Raw genomic sequence first — 23,672 nt, 5'->3', positions numbered from 1 at the left:
CCACCAAACCATGGACAGATCATATTGGGATACTTCATCTATATTGGCAGATGCGGTAAGGATACCATGTCATGTAGCAAGAGATTGTCCGGGACTAGCACATCTACAAGGGAATAATGAAGTAATGGGCAATTCATCAGCTAATGCTTCTCACTCTGATCGAAACGAAGATGAAATCACCAAACAGAAAGCCTTGAACAACAAACACAATCAATCAATACTACGAAAGAACACAAGGATAGACGTACCTTTTTGGCTTGCAGAATTGTTGGCATTACACGGAATCGTTGATTTGACAGTACCAAGGCCATACAGTGCAAGGGTAAGAAATGCATTGGACGCAGAAGCAAAGAGTGTTCAATTACGCAATCTGAGTGCATGGTGGTATGCGATCGGAATTCGATTAGGTTCCTTAATGGAAGCAGAAGAATTGTTGAACAAATTGCAAAAAACCTATTCGGCCAGAATCAGGCCAATTTATTCTTCCGGTCAACACTTGGCAGCAAGTTCAAATTTACGTAAAACATCGGATGGTCAATCGGAATTAAGTACGAATTTGAACGATAACGTTGACAGTTTGGGCGCTTATTCGGCCATCTCGATGTCGGCTGACATGGTAGAATTCATCAACGGATTGGAAGAAGTTGAAACGCAATTACTCAAAACGGCACAAGAATCAGTTTCCTATACCCAAGCATACCTAGCCAGCGGTCATTGATGTCAGGTGCATCCACTTTTCTGTACAATAAGGGTTCCTGCATTCCGCAAAAGAAGATTCTCTCTCGTCACGATGTTTTGTTAATGAATTTCAATGCGATGCGATGCAAGTTACATACATACAGGTATTAAGAAGAAGCGGAATGAGAGAAAACAAATAAAAGTACTTTTGAGTGGTTGCAGCAGGGTAATAGAGTACAAAAGAGAGGTTGCGAAACATAAGTACAAGAATAAACGTGTGTGCATGATTGCAAGAAATCCAACAGGATCTACTGACGGTGACCGAAATGATCATTCTCTTGCATGGAAACTTGCAGTGATCGATCTTCTTCCCGCATTCGTCTCACACGATCTGCCAGATCTTCCAAAGCGGCAATCCTATCAATCGAAGCGGAGGATGTTGATCGATTATGTCGATGTTGTTGCCTTTGGAAGTTGCTAGACATGGGAGAATTTGTATTCGTCCGAATATGCGATCGTGGATCGTTTGCAGGCGGTGAAAGATTGATAGACGTAGCGGGAGAAAGTGAATGGGATGATGACCTAGAGGCCAATTCATGTGCATGAAGCGCCGCAGCTTCATTTCTATCATACAGTGAACCTCTTGGTGGCAATGGACCTGCAGGCGGGTGACGCAATACCTTTTGTATTGGAGAGGAGGTGCCAAGTCCCTGTTGTGCGGACTGAAGTGCTTCATTACTCATCGCCGTCAAATTACTAAATTGCGAAGTAGAAGATCGACGAGAAGGAATGATTGTTTGTTTTGCATTATTACCATCCCGTTGACGCAAGAATGTTCGCAACGTTTCCAACGCATTCGAAACTTCTTCGTATTGATCTGATTCACCACTTCTTCCCGCTCGTCTTCGATTGATTGGTTGATCAAATGAGGACGTAGGACTGATAAAGGATGTACTCCATCTCTTATTCCTCTCCTTTCCTCTTCCGCTACTTTCACCGCCTGTGCCAATACTTGATCCGCTCCTCATTCGAGATGTTAAAGATGGAGTATAATCCGATCGTAAACTTTCAACGGACAAATTAGCCGCTTCTGGCATTGTTAACAAACGTGAAGATGGTCTATTGCGTCTAGAGCTGCTCGATCCTATGGCTGCCGACGCTGCCGCAATCGTAGAAGCAGCCGTTCCTTCCTTTTGTTGAGAAATCGAAGAAGACGTTGAGGGTGAACGAGCTAATCTCAACTGCGGAGAACGTCCAGCACTGTAAATCGGATTATCACTTCGAGAATGTTGAATTGGCGAACGTGCATTATTTCGCATTCTCTCCGGTCCAATAAAACCAGTTGAAGAGGATAAAGATGGCGTATTTTGTGTACTAGAATCGGTCGAAGAACTCATCGTACCCGCAGCTCCTGATCCTGTACTGAACGTCCTTGGCCATGTTTGAGGATATTCCATTCCTCCGATGGATAATCTGGATCCTGGGTATTGCTTTGTACTAGGCTGAAGGAAGCCATATGATGGTCCCATGTCAGACGTTGTAGTAGTCATCTGTACATCCCTGCTCTTCCCAATTGCAGCATAACGATCAGCGATTGAAAGCGAATCTCTTGATCCTGGCGGCGAAGGCGAGACTGGTGGAGTGTCCCTTCCATGAATCCAGCGTGAGTTATCTACTTCGTTTGTTGAATAGACTGAATCATCTAAACCCGAAGATGTAGTCGTATTCTGTGAGAATAAACTTTGATCACCTATACCCGTCGTGCGTTTTGTTGTTGATGCAGACGAAGAAGAAGATGTTCGTTGCATTGATGAATCTGCCGTATCCATAAATACATCTTCTTCATACTCGTCATTTGATCGATTGGGTTGCATCATCGTACTTTTATAGAAATTATCAACGTCCAACCCTAAACCTGCTAATTCAGCCGAAAGCGAAGGCGGGATCTCACTCTTCCCACCGGCCGTTCCTGGCGTACCATCAGAAAGTGTTCTACTAGCACCATCGTCTTGACTGGATGAGAAAGAAGTCGAAGCGGAAAGTGTTCCTGTTGGATCTCTATCTTGGTAAGTCTGATGACTAAGCTGGGCCACATTAGGGTTTGTCGATCTTGTCGCAATTCGTGGGGAGATTCGTATTGATAAAAGCTCATCGTTCCGTTCTGTGCCTGATTGTGTATTTCTGCCTTCTTGTTGTTGTTCTGCCAACGCACGAAGTAGTATTCCCTGTTCGGGTGTGCCTGGCATAAATTGAGCCGCGAAGGCGGAAGGTGTGTTCTGATTCGAGTAGGTTGTAGTGCCTTGCTGATTTCTCTGGTGATCATAGTTCTGTTGCTGGTCTGTACCATCTCGTATAGAAGTCAAATGATTCGGCAAGGACCAATTATTGTTCATCAGTAATTCCATTAAATCTGTATTATCATCCTCTGTAGAAGCATCTTGGCGATCCTGTTTAAGTGAAATATAAAAAAGTCAACAAAAAAAGCATTAATGAGACATGCATATATCCTACTCACCCTCAACGGTCGTGTTGCTAGGAAAGCCTCTATTTCCTCGTCAGTCAATGACGAAGAAGGAGGAACGTCTGTCATGAGAAGCGATTAGACTCTTTTTGAACCAGTAAGCATCTTTGACAAAAGTGATAAAGTCCAGCTTTATCGGAGTGTTGGTTGGTTGTGATAGGAAGGATTACTGGTATGATGATCAAGATTATTTGATTCTTGATCTCGGCCCGACTTGTACCCCTTCTTTGTTACTTGCAGTATGGTTTGAAGAGGGAGAGAAAAGACAATCAAACAAAAGGACGGCGTACATAGATTTGATTTTGTTGTATGCATGATGAAATTATCTCCGTCCATAGGAACGGTACAAAAAAAGAAACAGTCAAGAAAGGAAAGGGTTTTTTTGGTCAATATGCACATTCATAGCATACATGCATGTTCACATGGTGTACAAACATTCATTCACAATGCATATGCAATCATTGAACTGCTGCGATGTGATTTGCATCAATTGAAGAGCAAGCAGCAGCAGCATTATTCGGCATTAATGATTGTATCCCGTATATATGCAGCATCCATTGCTCTTCCTCTCTTCTCTCTTCTGCCGAATATCGGTACATGGAGTATTCGGAGCCTTTTTGTTGTGTTGATTGATTGCATACATACAATCACAGACAGGGAGAGAGAGCATTCTTCCTTCTTCCTTCTTTTCTCAATTAACGCTAAAAAGGTTAATTTCGTTCATTGATTCATTTGCACTAGACAAGCCTTGCATTTATTTATTTTTATTTCCGGCCATGTCAAATCTTCTCTCGGCTCATGCCTCGGCGCCACAATCACTTTTACCCTGTAATTGTGCATTTTGCCGCGTGTATTTCCCGATACTGAAATGGCTTCACATCCCTCTGTTTCCCCACAGGCACAAAGACAGAACAGGGATCCTCGATATGCAGAAGAACGAGTGTATGATGATTGATTGCATGAGAAAAGGCTGTGCTTTTTGTTATCGTACGTAGGTGAACAAGGGAAAAAGTCTTGGTACTGCACTGCCCGGCTAGCGTTACTTAATTCGATTAGCTGCGCCCATTTTATGGTATTTGCAGTCTTCATAAGAGGGTATGACGGATAAATAAGAGTACACTAATAACGGAATAACGGAAATACAATCAATTTAAAGGAATAAATCTGAGACAATCAAAGAAAGAGAAAACAAACAAACAAATCAAACATATAAAAAAAATCATCTCTTGCGTCATCATATTTAGCGCGAATCTCTTTTGTGATCATATTTAAACTCCGCCACGTCTCCTTTCATTCATTTTTCCATGGAGATTATAATCATTCGCCGGTCTTTTAATTGATTTTGAAAGCCATTTCAGACAGATGCGGATTAACTTCATTTGTTCCTGAATAAAAAGACCGGAGAGGTAAGGGAAATTGTCGGATAAATAGCCATGACAAACAAAAACGTGTCATCAAAATAGCCCGTTGATGTGTGTGGCTCATTTTAGCGGACCGTCGATCAAATTCGTCTGTGCGATCATGCAGATTGGCGTCTTTTGCTCATATCCGACAAATTGTGCCTTAAAACTTGTTGTTATTTCTCCATCAGGGGCTCTTTGTCTCTAACGGTTGCTATCCTTCTGTACGCTAAACAATCAAGCTAAACTGATTTGAACCTCGGCTCAACCCTCTTTCTTAGTTGAATTTTTCATGATTTGCTCTACTTCATCTACTCGGCATCCCACGCTTACTCGTTCGCCGGTGCATCGGGATTCCTATGAATAGAGAGATTGTTCTCTTTTGATCATTAGCTTGATCTACTTATACATGATCACAACCAATAAAGCAAGATGGGGGTATATATAAATATATACATACATACGTCCGCAAGTATGCAGTACGATAAGTGTGAGAAATTTTATAAAGATGATCATCCCTTTCACTCACTTGATCAGGCGCACGATGTATACGTATGCACCTATCATCTGTACATACATACGCACGCACGCATAGCTCCATTCCCCCTTACACTTTGCATATCACCATCCATCCAAAGTACCTTAGCTTAGCTTTATGCAGATCACTATTCACTGTTCACTGCTAAAAGCCAAAAGGGGAAACTTTCCATTCGTCATTGACAGGCAGACAGCAACAGCAGAGATGATCGTCCGAAGACTAAAGAAAAGTGCATGCATGGTCGATCATTTGATGTGAATTTCAGTAAGCCGAATGTTTAAATGCATCATGCACTTCACTCTATGATCACGAGACTAGGAACAATGTGTTGAATGCAATTGAGCATGCATTTTGTGTAAAAGCAAAAAAAAAGATAAACGAAAGATAAAGCATTATTTTACACATTCGGTCAAGAGACCTAACTTTCTCTCCCTCTCCAAGAGGAAGAGAATACAATACAAAAAAAACAGAGCAGCATTGCCCCTGCCAACCCCCTTTTCAACTCATTAGTCCGGCTACACTCATCGGAGATCCAGCATCGCTACTTACAGCGCTCATTGAACCAATCGTAGTTGTGGCCGTTGAAGTTGCGGAAGTATCAAATCGAACAGGTGGTAATTGAACGGCTGATAATCTCCTAGCATTATGTGCAAGCTTTTCTAACGAATGACATCCTTCTTTATGACTATCGATTAACGTTGCGAAATTACTCAAAACGTCCACCAGTTTTCCACCCCCATTACCAAAGTCGATCGAGCGTGTCGGTATGACAGCAGAATCAACAACTTTTTGTGGGATCGCATTCACTGCTGCTTTTGAGGCGGTATAGTTTGACGATGCATCCTCAGCTGCCTTCATTGGCTCAACCGGTATGACCATATCTTTATCCGTTAAAGTACTCTCCTCTTCCCGTGCAGTAACTGGCGGAGCGGATAAAGAAGTTCTACGTCCAATTCTAGATTCTTCCTGTTGAACTTTCTCGTCATCCAGCTTCAATTGCTCTTTTTGCAATGCAGTTCCGATCCATTCTTTTTCATATGCATAAAATCCATTTGCCCAATCACGAGCAACCTCTTTGGCACTATCGAGGAAAGAAGTCGCACTCTTTGCGTTCTGTAATGCTTCCGACCATGTTGCAGTCGGATCTCGTATAGCCTCCATACGTTTGGGGGAGGGATTTTGATCTCCCACAATGTCCTTATTGCTCTCCTTCACCGGTGAACCTGATTCTCCTCTCTCGCTCTGTACGTTTGAAAGTGGTGAAGATGATCCAGAAATGCTTTCACGTTGTTTACGTGCTTGAACATCATTGAATGCTTTCATCACCGCACCTTTTACCGCATTCTCTGTCCGGATGGCCGTATTAACGTTACTCGTGCCGGATAATGCTAATCGTGCTTGACTTGCAAGAAGTGATAATTGTTGCGCTCTAACACTGTTACGACGTTGACGTTCAGAAGTAGCATCGGCGGAAGCCTGACTGTTCGCCGCTGAAGGTCTACGATTAGCAACCATCAAAGCTGTAACCGGATGAACCTTACTGCGTAAATTACGTGGAACGCTCATCGCTCTATGTTGCCTTGCGTTCTGCTGTGCTGAAGATGATGATGATTCGCCATTCTTGTACGATTGATCAACGCTCATAGATTGTTCAATTGCGCGCATCAATGGATTACCAATCTCATCCGGTAACGAAACCAACGGTATCCTAACTCTTTTTGCCGTTGGTATTGAAGCTTCTTCGTCTTCGTCTGATAAGATTGCAGATCTGCTTGTGTTGGTTGTACTGCTTTCCTGTTTGTTGATATCGAAATAACTCCCAGATCCTTCTTCTCTAGACCGTTTTAAACCGTTTTGATCTGTCGAAAATCCATCTTCTTCAATACTAGGCGAGACAAGAGGTAAATAGGCCGTTCGAGAAGGTGTCAAGATTGCACTTTGATTTGTCTCTTTGTCTGGATGGGATTCTGTTCCGGATTGACTGTCGAGAGGGGAAGAGCGCAGTGAGGATGGTTGTTGTTGTTGTTTGGGCGATAAGCTACCTTGAGAAGGTGTTTCTGTCATTTTGCTTGGAGGTGATAGTTGGATGCTGATGCTGTGGATGGCAGGATCGAATGTTAAGGCGACATCGAATTAATATTGTTGTGTAGGAATGTATCCGAATGGAATGGAGTAGAAGGTGATGTTAGTGAACAGAAATGTGTGTGAACGAAGTTTGAATTTGTGTTCCAAAAGTTGATCGAGGTTTTCTTTTTGTCTTTGATCGGGAAATTGATTGTTCTCCTGTCCAAACAATAGCAAAAGCAAGTGCGGGATTGAAGAAAGAAGAGGAGTAACAATGTGAGACAGATAACAATGATGCACGCCCTTTAACAATACTCTATATACGAAGCCACAAGGTGCCTATTGCGTACTAAGAGAGAAAGCATGCACAACAAACAAGGAGAGGAAAACAAGTATTAGCACTTTAACAGAGCAATAAATGGGTAAAAAGCCTAGAATCCATTTTATAAAAAAAGCAGGCCAAACGCGCCCAAGGATATGCACGGAAGCCAGTCAGACCCTTTTACTAGAATAAGGCACCTGAACAGGTACACTGGTAAAATGCCTTATGAACGAATGTTATTCCGCATTGATGCGTTAATTGCTTCTATTGATTTCAATGTGGGCCTGCGTTGGGGTCCAGACCTTTTTTATTATTACGCGATATGTAGCCTGGCCTGGCTGGCTGACTGGCTGAATGAACGAATTGAAGCGCTGCGCTACTGGCCGCTTACAGAAGACTTACCATTTAGGCGCGCTTACTGTACTGCTTGCTCTCTTTATTTTAATTCTCAGCCTAGAGATTATCCGAATGAATGCAGCAGATATACCATGCCTTGCTGCTGCTATCTTGCACATAAATCTAGACTGAGGTGTAAACTTTATAGAATCGCTCTGCATACACAATACGGCACCGAAACAAAGAGCGAATAAGCGGGGGGATGCATGCTCTTTGCCCTACGCCCGACAGGTTTAAAGTTCCGCCATTTTAATAATAGCTCGGTTCACACTACCGGATATACCGGTCAGCATCACTGTGTGTATGGATAGAGAGCATACATTCAAGGTACGCAACTTATCATCAATCGTCATCGAATCCGATTGGGAGTCAGGATGAGATGACAATCCACCATTGAGAAAAGTGCAAGATTCTCTGAGGAAAAGTACAAACAACTATCATTGAAGTTGGTCAATAGCAGTCACCCAATGCACCCATCTTGACTCCCATTGAAGATGACACGCCAATGTTGATATATTGATGCTGTTTGCTGATAAGATAAGTGCAACACCATCAAGACAAAGCCACTTGAAAAGATGAACAGGCTGGATCTCACTTTGCTCTCGCACGAGACCTGTGCGTGCGTACCTGCGCTGGCAAAAGAAGGTGTACTTTTCGGGCAGTCCTTCTGGTTTCACTATCAGTGTGACTCAAAAGAGGCAATAACGTAAATGAGAGCGAGATGAACGGCTCCCTCTTCTTTGATTGCACCACCACATTTGCTCATCATGATTGATGGTAATCTGTTGTAAGTTTGAGGTTAGACCCATACAATGGGCGCAATGCTAAGCTTCAGAGGTTGTGTGCATTGATGGAATGGCTGCTATTCTCTAGAGTGCTTGTATGTCTCGTTAGTGCAATCAAACGCGTCCACAATAAAAAAACTCTTAAAGCCGCGTCTAATTTTTTTTTGGAAGAAAAGGATATAAAGAGCACCGGTCTAAATTATATGGAAAGGGCAAACAGCACCCGCTCGCTACTTGCGAATTGATTGACTTGTCCTTTTTTTTCTTTGGCAATCATGGCAGCAACTGCAGCCGTCGCTCAAACAAGGTTGGACAGATTGGTCACCTTGTTATCTTCAGGATCAACTCCTGCGATAAGAGCTACAGCTGCACGTCAATTAGGTCAAATTGCGGCTGTTCGAGTTAGGAGTGGAGAACAAGCAAGAGGTAGACAGCATATCACTCAACAGCAGCAAGCACAACAGATACCATCAGTAAAAACAGAAGAGGATGATGACGACGAAGACAAGAAATGGATAAATACTACAGACAGCTCAGATACAACAGCTCAGCCAGCCAACACTCGCACAATAGATGATTCTACATCCACCTATCGTGGTATCGAAGGTGATTGGGATCAAGCAATTTTTCTATTAGCCCGTGTTTTACCACATCTCCGATCAAAAACATGGGACACCCGTGTTGCAGCAGCACAGGCAATCGAAGCAATCTGTTCTGCTTCAGGGATTTGGGATCCAGATGTGAAGCATGAAGACGCATACATTCAAACACAATCAACAGAAGCTGGACCATCTTCCAACAACAGCGAAGCATCCTTACTATCTTTTGATAATTTCTCACTTTCAAACGTGTTCTTGACCGGAAAGAAGCTACTGGCATCTGCCGGAAATGAATACGACTTACCCACATTCAGCTCTGTCGAAGAAAGGCTGGCACATGCAAAGAGGGATATGCAACGGCTCGGTCTTGGCTCAATGGCAGGTGTGGATGTAGATCTAGGTGTGGACATGGAAAAGGAACTACTCGGTGGCGAAACACAACAACACCAAGGTGAACAGAGCGGAAGCGTGCCCAAATCTGGCACGCAAACACCAGCATCGTCCACTGTTGAGGATGTCACACCACAGATTGCACCAGAAGAGGTGGATATGAGCAAGTTGAGTGCACGAGAAAGGAATCAACTTAAACGAAAACGAAAGTTGGAGGGAAAGTCTGGTCCCCAACCCAGTCCGAAGATTCGAGTAGTAGAAGACCAATCCAACGCACAAGGTGGTGCAACATCTATCAAAACGCCAACGAACGGGAGTGGAGATTATTTGACAGCAGGAAACAAGTCTTCCCTTCAAGCAACATCACCTGGCGGCGAACAAGGTGCTTTGAGTCCCGGAGGTGCGGCAATCGCATCTGCTGCTGATGCAACATCATTAGTGGTAAAATCAGATCAATGGCCTTTTACACTTGTTTGTGCTTTGCTTTTATCAGATCTATTTTCGCCAAAATGGGAAGTACGTCATGGAGCTGCTTTGGGATTACGTGAATTACTCAAATTGCAAGGTTGTTCTGGAGGAAAGATGTTAGGGTACACACAACAGGATGAAATGCAAATTGACAGGAAACCAATCACAAACACACAACGACATCTTCAATGGAGTGAAGATATTGCCGTTCGTTTGTTGTGTGTTCTGACGTTGGACAGGCTTGGTGACTTTGTGTTTGATCAAGTCATCGCTCCCGTTCGTGAGACTACAGGTCAAGCATTGGCCAGTCTGATGAAGTGGATGGAGATTGGTTCAATAACAAAAGCGCATAGTGTGCTATTGGAAATGATCAGACAAGATTTCTTGTTGGATGGAAAGTCGTCACAAGCGGAATCGTCTGCCTTGAAAGCAAAACGTGGCGTGAAGGGATACGCTTGGGAAGTACGACATGCAGGCTTGTTAGGATTGCGATACGAAGTGACTGTCCGCAAAGATGTACTGCAGAGTGGGGGTATTTTAGAGGATGTTACAAAACTTGCAATCATCTGTTTGCGCGATGATGACGATGACGTTCGAAGTGTTGCAGCAGCCACACTCTTACCCATCGTTGATCAAATTGTGGAAAGGATGCCGGGTAACGTACCTGTCCTTTTGGATCAGCTCTGGAATAGCCTCATCTTGCTCAAAGATGACTTGTCTAGCAGTACAGCCGGAGTGATGGATTTGCTGACAAAGCTCGTCGAGAAACCAAAGGTTGTTGCTGAGCATCTCACAAAAGACCAAGAATCGGCAAGAATAGTTGTAGAATTGATTCCTCGTCTTTATCCTTTCTTTAGACATACAATCGTCTCTGTCCGTTTGGCAGTTCTGAATGCATTACTCACATTCTTGAGCAATCCTGCTATGCCTACCTCTTGGATTGACGAGCGATTGGTCAGACTAGCGTATCAAAACTTGATTGTGGAAGAACGAGTATCTATACGAGAAGCAAGTCTAAAGGTTTGGACATCATCCCTTGCAATCATTGTCAAGAATGGAAAAGTGGAGAAAACGATTGAGCCACATATTGCGAAGTTCTTTACGATTCTAATGACACCGTTGGGGACACCAATCGATTTTGCTCTATTCTACAAAGCACCCAATGCTTTCACATCTCGCGAACAACATAATGTCGATAAGGACATCCTTACGCAAGATCTAGCTTTGGTAGGCGTCGATACAGTCATAAGAGGTCGATTGGGCGCAGCCAAGGTGTTGGGATCTATCCTTGCCGTTTCACATGAAGCAGCGGGAAGTTCGACATTTGGACCTGCATTGCTTGATTACCTTGGTTCTACATCTGCATTACAGAAGTGCTTGGCAAGTGTTGTGGTGCAAGAATGGGCTGAACATCTTACGAGGGAGAACACGAAGCCAAAGAAAGAGCACGATCAATCTTTCGACATGCTTCAGCATTCTCCTTTGGCCAAAGATGTCCACGACAAGCTCTTGAACATCTTGGAGTCTCCTGCTCCTTCGACATACGCAGAGATGGTAGTGATGCTGCAACGTATTCAGCGTCAATCTCAAGGCCTCTACACCGCTTTTGAGCGAGATGGAAAAGTGAAGAAAGATCGCGTTCCCACTTTGCCTTCTCAAGTTGATCCAACGGGACAATTGCGAGACGGTTTCAGTATTGATACAGCCAAGAGTGTTGTCAGCACAGGATTTGAAGGTCTATCAAAACACATCTCAGCAAAAGTCAAGAATGCGGTTCAGCCTGCTTTGGATGATCGTCGTGCAAAGATTATCACCGAGATTGGATTTTACCAAAGCATCAAAGATCGACAAGATAATCAAGTGATGGCAAGTGCTGCTGGTGCGGTGATTGCTATTGGTGCCTTGCCAGCAAAACTTAATCCAGTCATTCGAAGTGTGATGAATAGTGTCAAGTTTGAAGAAAATGCAGATTTGCAAAGGAGATCAGCATATGCAATCGCAAATTTAATCAAGTTATGTCAAAAGCCAGATGCACGATCCAATCCAAGCGAAAAGATTGTCAAGAATCTTTGTGCGTTTGTTTGTCAAGATACAACCCGAACACCGGTCTTTGATCAAGCAAAGCAAACGCTGATTGGAATTTACTCGTTGCTCAAGGAGAGAGAAGCACAGGCTGCATTGGCTGCTACAGGAGGGCCTGGTCGCGGAAAGAGCAAGGCAGCCATTCTCGCTGCTTTGCCAGATAGCGATGTCAACCTTACCGAGGAAGAACGAGAAGGTAGAAATATCCGTAGAGGTGCCGAATTTGCTCTTTTGGAGATCTGCAATCAATTTGGTGATCAACTCTTCGACTCGCTGCCAACATTATGGCAGTCCATGACTGGCTCTCTGATTGACACTTTCAATGCCCCGCAAGGAGACGTAGTTGATGCTGAAGGTCAAGCTGTTATTGATTGTTGTGCAATCATTCAAGTTGTTGTGCCACATCTTCCCAACACTGCACATTCTCGCGTCACTTCACAAATCCTGCCAAGCTTAACACAAGCTATCAAGAGCAAGTACAGCGTGATCAGATCGAATGCTGCAAAGACGTTAACAATCTTGGCCGATTGTATGCTACAAGATGTCATGCTTCACGTCGTCAAATTCATTCTCCCGTTGCTGAGCGATTCGAGCAATGCATCATATCGACAAGGTGCCGCTGAATTGATCTCCTTCATCGTCGATCAACTTGACTTAAAGATCTTGCCGTACGTGATCGTGCTAATTGTACCCATCTTGGGCCGCATGAGTGATCCAGATGAAGACGTACGATTGATGGCCACAAACACTTTCGCTTCTTTGATCAAGATGGTTCCTCTTGAAGCTGGCTTACCTGATCCGCCAGGTTTGCCGGAAGAACTCATGACGAAAAGGCAAGATGAGAGACAATTCTTATCGCAATTGCTTGACGGGACCAAAGTTGAATCCTACACACTTCCCGTTCCAATCAAAGCTGATTTACGAAAGTATCAAATGGAAGGTGTTAGCTGGATGGCATTCTTGGCCAAGTTTCAATTGCATGGAGCCTTGTGCGATGATATGGGTTTAGGCAAAACCCTGCAATCGATTTGCATTTTATCCAGTAAGCATTTCGAACGTGCTCAACTCGGGGAAGGCTCGCAATCAAGCACTTCCCGTAAACTGCCATCATTGATCGTTTGTCCGCCAACGTTGACAGGACACTGGTGTCATGAAATCAAGCAATATGCAACGAACCTGAAACCGCTTCTATATGCCGGTCAACCTGCCGAACGAGCAAAGCTACAGAAACAGATTCATTCGCATGACTGCATAGTGACCTCGTATGACACTGTCCGCAACGATATCGACTTTTTATCAAAGATCGAATGGCTCTACTGCATCCTTGACGAAGGTCATGTGATCAAAAGCGCAAAAACAAAAACGACCAAAGCTGTCAAGCAGATCCGAGCGGAGCATAGATTGATTCTGTCGGGTACACCAATACAGAACAATGTCTTGGAATTGTGGAGCTTGTTTGATTTCCTAATGCCTGGATTCTTGGGTACGGAGAAGCAATTCATGGAACGATATGGAAGACCGATTCTTGCTTCCCGCGATGCAAAGGTGACCGCAAAAGAACATGAGCGTGCTTCTTTGGCTTTAGAGTCATTGCACAAGCAAGTTTTGCCGTTCCTATTACGCAGAATGAAAGAGGATGTATTGGCTGATCTACCACCAAAGATCATTCAGGATATCGGATGCGAGATGAGCGTCGTACAAAAGCAGCTCTACGACGAATATATGCGTCAACAGAAATCGGAAGAATTTGATGATTCCAATCTTGAACGTGAAGGAGCTTCGCAAGAGAAACAACACATCTTCCAAACGTTGCAATACTTGCGGAAATTGGTCTGCCATCCGTCAATGGTATTCAATCGCTCCAATGCACGTCACAAGGAGATCGAACAAGCCTTAATACGTTCAGGCAAGTCGTTGAACGATATCGAGAATGCACCAAAGCTGTTGGCCCTCAAACAACTTTTGCAAGATTGCGGTATTGGAGGTGCAGAACAAGTGACCAATTCGCAAGATGCATTAACTGCTGGCTTAGATGATGCAGATTCGGCAGGCATTTCACAACATCGAGTGCTAATCTTTTGTCAACAAAGGCAAATGTTGGATATCATCGAGAAAGACTTGTTCCAAAAAGACATGAAATCGGTCACGTTTACCAGATTGGACGGAACTGTTTCGTCGGACAAACGATTTGAGATCGTTCAAAGATTCAATTCTGATCCTTCAATCGATGTGTTGCTGCTCACAACATCCGTTGGTGGTTTAGGCTTAACGCTAACGGGAGCAGATACAGTCATCTTTGTTGAACATGATTGGAACCCGATGAAGGATATGCAAGCGATGGATCGAGCTCATAGATTAGGTCAAAAGAAGGTGGTGAATGTGTACAGATTGATCACGAAAGATACTTTGGAAGAGCAAATTATGGGATTGCAAAGGTTCAAGTTGAACGTGGCGGGTAACATCGTCAATCAACAAAACAAAGCTATGGATAGCATGGAAACTGATCAAATCTTAGATCTATTCAATGCCGATAGTGGCGATGATCAAAAGAATTCTGCTGATCCAAATGCCGCCAAAGGCAAAGGCGGTCTCTCTCAGAAGGCATTATTGGCAAGTTTGGAGGCCATGCCAGATACGGGAGACGATTATGCTGGCTTGCAGGATTGGTCTGCAAGTTGAAAAAGAGGGAGAGGGGAAAACATCATTACTCATTGTATCATACTGACATATTCAATGACAGAAGCATTTACTGAATTCGTCATGACCAACGGGCCGACTGGCTAAATCACAAAGGAAGGCGGATAGAGTGAAATGAATAAGTGACCTCTTTGAGTCGACAAATGGCAGGCAGATTGCCGATGCTCAGCGCGCGGCGCAGCGTCTGCCTGAATTTCATATCGCCCGCTTAACAGATTCGGGCTGGGCTGGCTGTGATTTGCTGAAAATGTCGGATTTTGATTGTTTTATCATCACATTCGATTCGATGTCCAGTAAGATGCCGAATTGATCATTGGAAGCTATGACCTCCAAACAAGAATTCATGATTATGCATCATGTTGAAATAAAGTTGATAGAAAGCTTATTTTATGCTCATCGGGTTTAATACAAACGAACCATCAAAGTTGTATTGATGCCGACCGGTGAACGGAATACAAAAAAGAGTGTAATTTGTATTGGTTTTGTATTGACAAAACACGTCTTTGTGAAAATCCTCTGGTTTTGTGCCTTGTTTTTGTGTGGGTGATTGTATGTAATCACGTTTATTCGGAATGTGTATAGTGAGGCGTGTTGAAGGGTGAAGTGCCGTGGATTGTGTGTGTGTGTGTGATTGCAGTGCCAAATTGTCAGCGTTAAAGACGCCAACTCTAACAATAAAGTGAGAGAGAAATGCACACGCACACACGAACGCACGCTTAAAAAAACGAGAGGTGGAATTGTTATAAAGTTCTATTAGGTGTGCGGTGATTTGATATGATTTGATGATATTGGAAGATTGTCAGTCAACGATCATCAATACGATCATCCTGGGTATCAGGTGGGATTGAGTGTGATTGCATCACAGCAAGTTCGTTCTTGATACGCGCATCAAGAAGAGGCATTCATTCGAAACGGAATCTTTCGATTAACAAACGCGCAGAAGAAAGGACTGCAATCATTAAAACCTTTGTTTCTCTTTTGATTCCATACCACGTCAAGCACTTTGAGCACTTCAAAGAGTGCTGAGTAGATGCAGGTACAATCTCACAACCTTATCCGACCATCAAAATATTCAACGAGTCAGGCACAACGAAGGACACTCATAAGTGGAGCACTCGAGAGAACACAACGATTGGCTCAAATTTGACCCCTACAACAATCGCGATCTTTGCCCCTGCTGACCGGAATCAACAGAAGCATTCTGATCGGCTGTTCATTTCAGCACCAAGATCGTCCAGCTTAATCACCATTCAATCGCCGCCTCAGCTCATCAGCGACAAAGGACTTAGTCGCTCTCTCTGGAAGATCTTTTCGTGGAAGCCCATCTAATAGCATTCATTCAGTTTACCCGGAATAGCCATTCCCGACAAGCCACATATCGAAGCTTCCATCAGGAACAGATCTGACTGAATGCGCACAAATCCAAACAAACATCATCAAGGCTGAAATTTGGCGATCAATCGCAAAGAGCATTCATCAAAATTTAGCTACTGCATCGCTTAGCAATTCAGGCACCGCCATCGGGTCAGAAGATCGATTGATACTGTTGTGTATCTTGCATATACAAATCGGGCAGTCTCCATGTCTTCAAAAGTAGCATATCCACCCGCCCCTTCCTTATTGCAAGATCCCTCAGCTAAACCCACCGTTGCAACCAACGGTTACTCTCAACGTCCCCGTCGGGAAGCTGCAATCAAATCTCAAGCTGTTACACAGGCTATATCCCAAAAGCGAAAAGCGAGTACAAAGTCAACCACTTCGTCTTCCTCCGTTCCACAAACACCTGCTAGAAAGATGGCCGCACTACCAAGAGCAAAACGTGCCCGACGTAATGAGGCGGAAATGCTCGGTTATGATCTCAACGGTTCTTCGGGAGCGCTATATGCGCCATCAACTTCCATGACAACAATGCAAGCAGGTTTACCCGCCTCTAAAGGGTCCATTGTTATGGGCATGAATGCAGCCTTGACAGACCATACTCAAATGAATGCGTACCGTAGTGGTGGTTCTTCTTCGAAGTCTCATGGAAGCTTCGCAGGAGGAAGCAGCATACGGGAAATGATCGGCGGGCAAGAGCGGGAAGTGTTTGTCGTCGACAGCGCTAGTCCAGCACCGAGTACATACAGTTATGGACATGATTCCCTCAAAGGAAAACGAAAGGCACAAACTCCACCGGGATCGAATGGAACTTCTGCTGCGGGAATCGTCTACAATGACTTACCTGCAGGAACGTCAAAGAGAAGGAGGAAGAATGAGCCACAAACAGATCTGCACAACCCTGACATGGCACCAGGTCTTTACAACGGTCTAGGGCAACTTTCGTCTTACAGGGGCGGGTACCATGCCGGCAACTCGTATCACAAACATCAGAAGAATGGAACGGTACCGTATGCAATTGACACGATTCCTCGTGCGATACCGCCACCGAAAGAACCGATCGATGACAGTGAAGGACACTTCATCGTGCGGGAAGGTGATTACGTCACCGAAAGGTATCGCATATCCTCTCTACTCGGTCAAGGCACATTCGGTAAAGTGGTGAAATGTCAAGACTTAAGTGGGTCAGGTGAAGTGGCTATAAAGATTATCCGAGCAGTACAAAAATATACAGATGCGGCCCAAATCGAAATCAGGGTTCTAAGAACCCTGCGGGATCACGACCCCACAAACAAATACAAGTGCATCCATTTACTGAATACATTCAGTTACAGGAACCATGTTTGTATTGTGTCGGAACTTCTAGGTCAAAGTGTTTTTGACTTTTTGAAGGATAATGACTTCAACCCGTTCCCGCCACTGCATATATGGCACTTTGCGAAGCAGCTTCTTCGAAGCGTTGCGTTCCTGCATAGTCTAGGGTTGGTTCACACGGACTTAAAACCGGAGAATATTCTATTGGTCAACGGGAAATTCTCACTCGTTCCAATCACATGGCGGCCCAATTCCCGCAAAAAGAGGGTTCTCCAGGATTGTGACATTCGGCTAATTGATTTCGGGAGCGCTACGTTCAACGACGAGTATCACTCGCAAGTTGTTTCTACTAGGCATTACCGTGCCCCAGAGATCATTCTGCAGATGGGATGGTCGTATCCATGCGATGCATGGTCGATCGGTTGCATTCTAATCGAATTCTACACGGGGGAAGCACTCTTTCAAACTCACGACAATCTTGAACATCTAGCAATGATGGAAGCAGTTCTCGGCCCGATGCCGGATGATTTCCGCCGTAAGGCCGAAACCTATCGACCAACGTATTTCAAGTCGGGAAGGTTGGATTTCCCGAACAGTACAACGAATCGTCAGAGTCGAAAATTCGTTAAGGCCATGAAAGCGCTTGATGATACCGTTGTTTCTCAGCAGGGGTTCTCAAAGCACGATAAGTACTTTAAGAGTTTACTGAAGAAACTGTTGACCTTTGATCCCAATCAACGGATAAGGGTTAGTGATGCGCTTAAACATCCATACTTCTCGTTGGAAAGTCACGAGATTCCTCAGTAACTATGTACCTTAATCTTACTCTATTCTTTTTACCTCTTATCATCATATGCTCATTCTATCTACTATGTGTATTTTATATTCATTACCCATTGTTCTTGTTACGATATCATGCTTTCATACCATCATCATGTCAATTGTTTGTTTGTTGTTTGGATTACTGAACGGGTAAAGAAGTGTTTGTTGTTTGTTTGCACAGACCAATTAGTGCCTGCATATACGCGCACACGCGGGGGTGATTTAACCGACTGTTATTGTGCCACTCACATTCGTTTTTTCTTACAAACCTCCATCTTGACAAAAATGAAGATCGTGGTGACAGGAGCATCAGGTCTGCTGGGAAGAGCAGTTTATGCTCAATTAAAGCAAGATAATCATACAGTATTGGGTACAGCACTCTCTCGAGCAAATTCCGACAACGGATTGGTGAAATTGGACCTGACAGACTTCACTGCCTTACGACAATTCTTGGATAAAGAAGAACCACAAGCAATCATTCATACCGCTGCAGAACGTAGGCCGGATGTTGTTGAACGATCTCCTGAAGCATCAAAGATTCTCAACGTGGATGTTCCAAGCACGATTGCGACTTGGTGTAAAGAACATGCAAAGCAACCGTTGTTGATCAACATCAGTACAGATTATGTTTTCGACGGCACAAGTCCTCCATACAAGGTAGATGATTCACCAAACCCTTTGAATGCTTACGGGAAGAGCAAATGGGAAGGTGAAAAGGGTGTTTTAGAACATGGCAAAGAAGGAAGAATCAGTAATTTACGTGTTCCTGTATTGTACGGCAAAACGCATACAAACGATGAATCTGCAGTGAATGTTTTGCTGGATGCTCTAACAGTAAGCAGCGCAGGACAAGATCTCAAACCGAAAAAGATGGACGCAAATGCTGTACGTTATCCTACCAATGTTGCAGATATCGCAAAAGCATTGTCGCAAATGTGCACAAAGTATGCAGATCCCGCAAATGGCGGGAATCAGGCTGGAATCCCGCCAACTTTGCACTTTAGTGCGATGGAAGCAATGACAAAGTACGATATGTGCTTGGTCATGGCACGTTGTCTTCGTGCTGTTGGTGAAGAAGCAGAAACGGAGCATCTTGTGCCGGAATACGAAGTGGATCCGAATGCTGCCACCTCCAGACCACGTCATTGCAAACTTGACTTGAGCGTTACAAAGGAGATTGGTATTAGCACAGAATGCATCAGTTTCGAAAGCGTGAGTTGGTGGTGTGGAATGATTGTACTCTAGAGTTACTAACCCGATCTTTTCCCTTTTTTGACCAGTGGTGGAGAGAATATTTGGAAGAGGTGCGTGGTCGTGTAAAAAAGGCATAAGCCGGCGGTAGATTTTGTACATCTTACTGCCATACATACTGCGCAATGTGATGATATTGACACCCAATTCCCTTGTCTGTTTTCTTCCCGACCTTCTAGTATGCCGAAAAAGCTAGGGAAAGACGAGCAAAGGAAGCAGCCGAAGCGGAAGCGAGTCGGATAGCGGAGGAGGAAAGACGTCAGAAAGAGGAGGAAGAACGAAGAAAGCGAGAAGAACAAGAGAGAATCAAGCGGGAAGAGGAAGAGAGGATACAGAAAGAGGAGGAGGACAAAAGGCAGAAGAAGTTGGCAGAGGAAGAGAGAATACGTAAGGAAGAAGAGGAAAAGGAGCGTCAAGAGAAAGAGGCTGCAGAAAAGACCGCAAGAGAGAAACAAGAAGCAGAAGAATTACAGCAAAAGCAGATAGAAGAAGATCCACAGCGAATCTCTTCGGAAACGGCAACGCAGGAAATGACAAATGAGAGTCTAGGGGAAGGTGAGACAACACCATCTTCCGAGAAAGAACGCCACGAGAGCAATAAAAGCAGTCATGATGTATCTACCAGTGGCCCTGAAGTAGCCCGATCTTCTTCTTCAAACGGTCATAACTCTCTACGAAGTCCATCGTCTCCCAATCCTAGCTTTTCCTCTTTGCAAGCCAGACCTACGCCACCTGCAACATCTGGACGAAATAGCCCTTCACTTTCCGTACGTTCGGTAGGAACGGCATCCTTCTTGACTGGAACGACAAATATACCCACGCGAACTGGCGAAGATGGTGCGGCTACTGCTTCTGTGATAGATGCAAACCCATTGGGCATGAATGATACTGTCAAAATGCGAGAAAGTGACAAAGAGGAAGCGTCAAAGAATAATCGAAATATGGAAGATGGTAGTGGCTTCTTCCCGCAAAAGCTTGTTGAAGCAGGTGATGGAGCCTCTTTGGGAATCAAATCAGAAGGTGCACAGCAGAATCAGTCTATCGATTCGGATAATTATGGCGAGCCTAGCCCGCGGGAAGATGCCAAAAGCTCTCTGCCGTTTACTGGTCAGGCTCCTTTCGTTGCTGCGGGATATGGTGAAGTTCCCTTTGGGATTGATGAGCAGGCAGGTAAGCCACTTTCTGATCAGCCAGCAAGAGAAGAAGCGACTTCAGGTCATCAGCGACAAGCATTATCACAAGACAAGAAACCACAAGTGGCCTCTTTCCAGATCCGAGTTGGAGATCCACAAAAGGTTGGTGATCCAGTCACTGCACATATCGTTTATACGATGCGTGTCATCACTGATTCTCCGCATTTCCGATCCGGTCAGTTTTCTGTTTTGCGAAGATACAGTGATTTCCGATGGTTACATGCGGCTTTGGTTCATAATAATCCGGGCATCTTTGTTCCACCCGTTCCTGAAAAGGTCAAAATTGGACGATTTGCTCCTGATCTGGTCGAAGCAAGAAGACATGGCTTGGAAAGTTGCGTGAACAAGATTGCCAATAATCCTGTCTTGCAGCATGACGAAGATTTCAAAATCTTTATGGAGAGTCAAAATTTTCACGCTGATGTCAAAGCGCGGGATCAGATCAAAGGTCCTGTACCTACACCTGAACAAAAGACATACTTTGGATGGAGTACTTCGTTCACTGGAAGTACGTACAAATATCATGAAACCGATGAATGGTTTGATGAGCAAAAGGTGTATTTGGATCATTTGGAATTCCAATTGAAGAATCTGGTCAGGATCGTGAGCACGTTGGCACAACAGAGAAAAGATTTAGCAGCCGCTACATCGGAATCAAGTCATGCATTAATGATGCTTTCGGGAAGTTCATTATCACGTTCGCTCTCTACATGCTTCGCCGGATTGGGAGAAGTGGAAAGGAGATCGTTTGAATTGACTGATGTTCAAGCAGATGCGGATGTACGTGAATTTGGAAGTGTTTTGTATGAATTTGAACGGATGGTAGGAAGTGCAAGAAAAGCATTTGCAACACGAATTGATGCATGGCAAACATGGCAAAGGCTAGAAGATGAAGCGAAAAAGGTTCGAATCAAACATGAAAAAGTCAAAAAAGACGTTCAACCTGGAAGTTATAAAATGCACGATGGAGGAAGATTACAAGCCGTTTTAGATGAATTGGCAAATGTTGAAACGAAATGTCTAAATGCAAAACGTGAATTTGACGTCATAGGAAGAAGATGCAAAGAAGAGATGGACAGATTTGAATGGGATAGGATTCGTACTTTTCATGATGCAGCAGAAGTTTGGTTACAAGGAATGATCGAAAGAAGTACAGAGATTATGTCTGAATGGGAACAATATGCGGCTTTATTGGAACGACAAACGAATCACAAGATCGAAATAGAGTGAGGGAGAATGTACAATTATACTCAATATCATGTCATACAATACACTTCGTTATAAGATAAGAGATAAGAATGCGAACAGATAAGGATAACGTCCACTTTCATCGTGAGAATGTGTTGGGATATGACGTATACGGTACGCCTGGCACGTGTACAGGCGTCACTTGCCGTATCACGCCGTATCACGCCTTAACGCCTGATTCGCCACAAAGGCTGACGATCCACAGTTTTGGTGCCCAAATTAGCCCATATGTCAAATATAAATAGTCAGATATCACATGTATATTTTACCCACTTTTCTTTACCTCACAAATTTATTATTATCAATCAGAAAGCAATGCCTGGAGACTACAAAACGTAACAGAATGCTTATATCAGCATTGCAATAAGCGCGTCCACTCTGAAACATTTCTGATTGGCCTTGAAAATCCTTATCTTTGAGGCGAATGAGCAGTGTATAAATCGACGAAATCTATACTCGAATAGCGCCCTGTATGCAAGCAAAACTGTCAGACAGGTTAAGTGGCTCAGGTTGGCATGCATCGTTTAGTTAGATTAAAAAACCCAAAGATAAGACAAGGGTTGATAGACAAGAGTGTACTGCATAAGTCATGCAACACTTTATCCCCTAATCTTTAAACATTCACGGTCGTTATCATGTACCTCTCCTTAAACGGATAAAGACGGGGGAATTTATAACTTTTGTCTCTTTCTTACAGATGACAAAGAAGAGCGATTGATGAGTATAAGAAATTTTAGATTCATTCATCCTAGTATCATCTCGCTATAAAGGGAGAAGATTAACTTAATAACGTCATACATATCAAGTTCCTTCCCCCGCACGGTGTCTTTCTTGACAATCGGACTTTTGATCAGAAAGAGCAACCGCCTGTCATGTCAAATTCTTCCAAATCGATCGGCTTTTCTTGTGTGGTTCCCATAGAGCGAAGGAGTGTGACATCCGTTGGTATAGATCGAAGTCTGGGAATGGTTATTTCCTATCTCTCAGTATTATTTTTCCCTTTTGATCCTATCTTTAGCTATGAGATATCTTGTTAAAGTAGTGCCTTTTTCCGATAAACTTACAGTATTTTTGTTCCTTGACGTACAGATCGGATGATCATTACAAGAAAGTATAAATATAGCGATTCAATCTTGATTTCTTACACCCCTATTTCTCTTGCTGCATTATTGTTTCCTTCTACAATACAACCCCACCAACAACAGTACGCCACAGAACACTCATCCCCAATCGAAAGAAAGGTTGTTGTTTTGTTTCCAGCCGATTTGCTGTTGATTAATTGAATCGGCATTACCATTCCTTTTCAATTCCCGGTGGCCCCGCGAAGGAACTACGCGTCAAATTAAGCGGGAAGCAAGCAAGGCTCGGCGCAGAAAGGAAGAAGTGCACCTGTAACGCCCAACTACCCGATTCCATTGGATTGACGTACTTAAGGTACTCGAAAGGCAAGCAAAGGAAGAAAAAACTTCTTTTATTTTGGTGTGCATAGTGCATAAACACAGACATTGTGAACACTTCTTAAACAGA

The 23,672-nt window shown here is 43.8% G+C and overlaps 6 protein-coding genes across 6 annotated transcripts; 4 read left to right on the top strand and 2 right to left on the bottom strand.

Moving 5' to 3' along the window:
• Positions 1-10: 10 nt before the first annotated feature.
• Positions 11-718, top strand: FA14DRAFT_127605 (uncharacterized protein; the record flags this gene model as incomplete). Its single annotated transcript, XM_025496810.1, has 2 exons — positions 11-121; positions 230-718. The coding sequence occupies 2 exons, from the start codon at positions 11-13 to the stop codon at positions 716-718; spliced, it is 600 nt and encodes a 199-aa protein (XP_025352140.1).
• A 268-nt stretch (positions 719-986) lies between these two features.
• Positions 987-3,268, bottom strand: FA14DRAFT_158648 (uncharacterized protein; the record flags this gene model as incomplete). The annotated part of the gene is made up of 2 exons (XM_025497984.1): positions 987-3,125; positions 3,194-3,268. 2 exons carry the CDS (start codon positions 3,266-3,268, stop codon positions 987-989), a joined length of 2,214 nt encoding a protein of 737 aa, XP_025352139.1.
• A 2,367-nt stretch (positions 3,269-5,635) lies between these two features.
• FA14DRAFT_158647 (uncharacterized protein) lies at positions 5,636-7,201 on the bottom strand (the record flags this gene model as incomplete). The annotated part of the gene is made up of 1 exon (XM_025497983.1): positions 5,636-7,201. One exon carries the CDS (start codon positions 7,199-7,201, stop codon positions 5,636-5,638), a length of 1,566 nt encoding a protein of 521 aa, XP_025352138.1.
• A 1,694-nt stretch (positions 7,202-8,895) lies between these two features.
• Positions 8,896-15,122, top strand: FA14DRAFT_93569 (uncharacterized protein). Its single transcript, XM_025503097.1, has one exon. It carries the CDS (start codon positions 8,980-8,982, stop codon positions 14,920-14,922), a length of 5,943 nt encoding a protein of 1,980 aa, XP_025352137.1. The 5' UTR covers positions 8,896-8,979; the 3' UTR covers positions 14,923-15,122.
• A 2,101-nt stretch (positions 15,123-17,223) lies between these two features.
• Positions 17,224-18,438, top strand: FA14DRAFT_127539 (kinase-like protein; the record flags this gene model as incomplete). The annotated part of the gene is made up of 1 exon (XM_025496806.1): positions 17,224-18,438. One exon carries the CDS (start codon positions 17,224-17,226, stop codon positions 18,436-18,438), a length of 1,215 nt encoding a protein of 404 aa, XP_025352136.1.
• A 290-nt stretch (positions 18,439-18,728) lies between these two features.
• Positions 18,729-22,182, top strand: FA14DRAFT_162691 (NAD(P)-binding protein; the record flags this gene model as incomplete). Its single annotated transcript, XM_025499728.1, has 3 exons — positions 18,729-19,665; positions 19,734-19,757; positions 19,884-22,182. Coding segments are annotated over exons 1-3 (2,921 nt in total), but the record flags the coding sequence as incomplete, so codon positions are not given.
• Positions 22,183-23,672: the final 1,490 nt, after the last annotated feature.

This window comes from Meira miltonrushii (genome assembly GCF_003144205.1).
Source record: "Meira miltonrushii strain MCA 3882 unplaced genomic scaffold FA14scaffold_6, whole genome shotgun sequence".
Lineage (NCBI taxonomy): Eukaryota > Fungi > Basidiomycota > Exobasidiomycetes > Exobasidiales > Brachybasidiaceae > Meira > Meira miltonrushii.
Note: the sequence above shows the minus strand (reverse complement) of the source record. Positions and strands in the feature narration are given on the sequence as shown.

Bases quoted from the DNA above. Each gene is read 5' to 3' on its own strand.
- FA14DRAFT_93569 (XM_025503097.1), top strand. From the start codon at position 8,980: ATGGCAGCAACTGCAGCCGTCGCTCAAACAAGGTTGGACAGATTGGTC.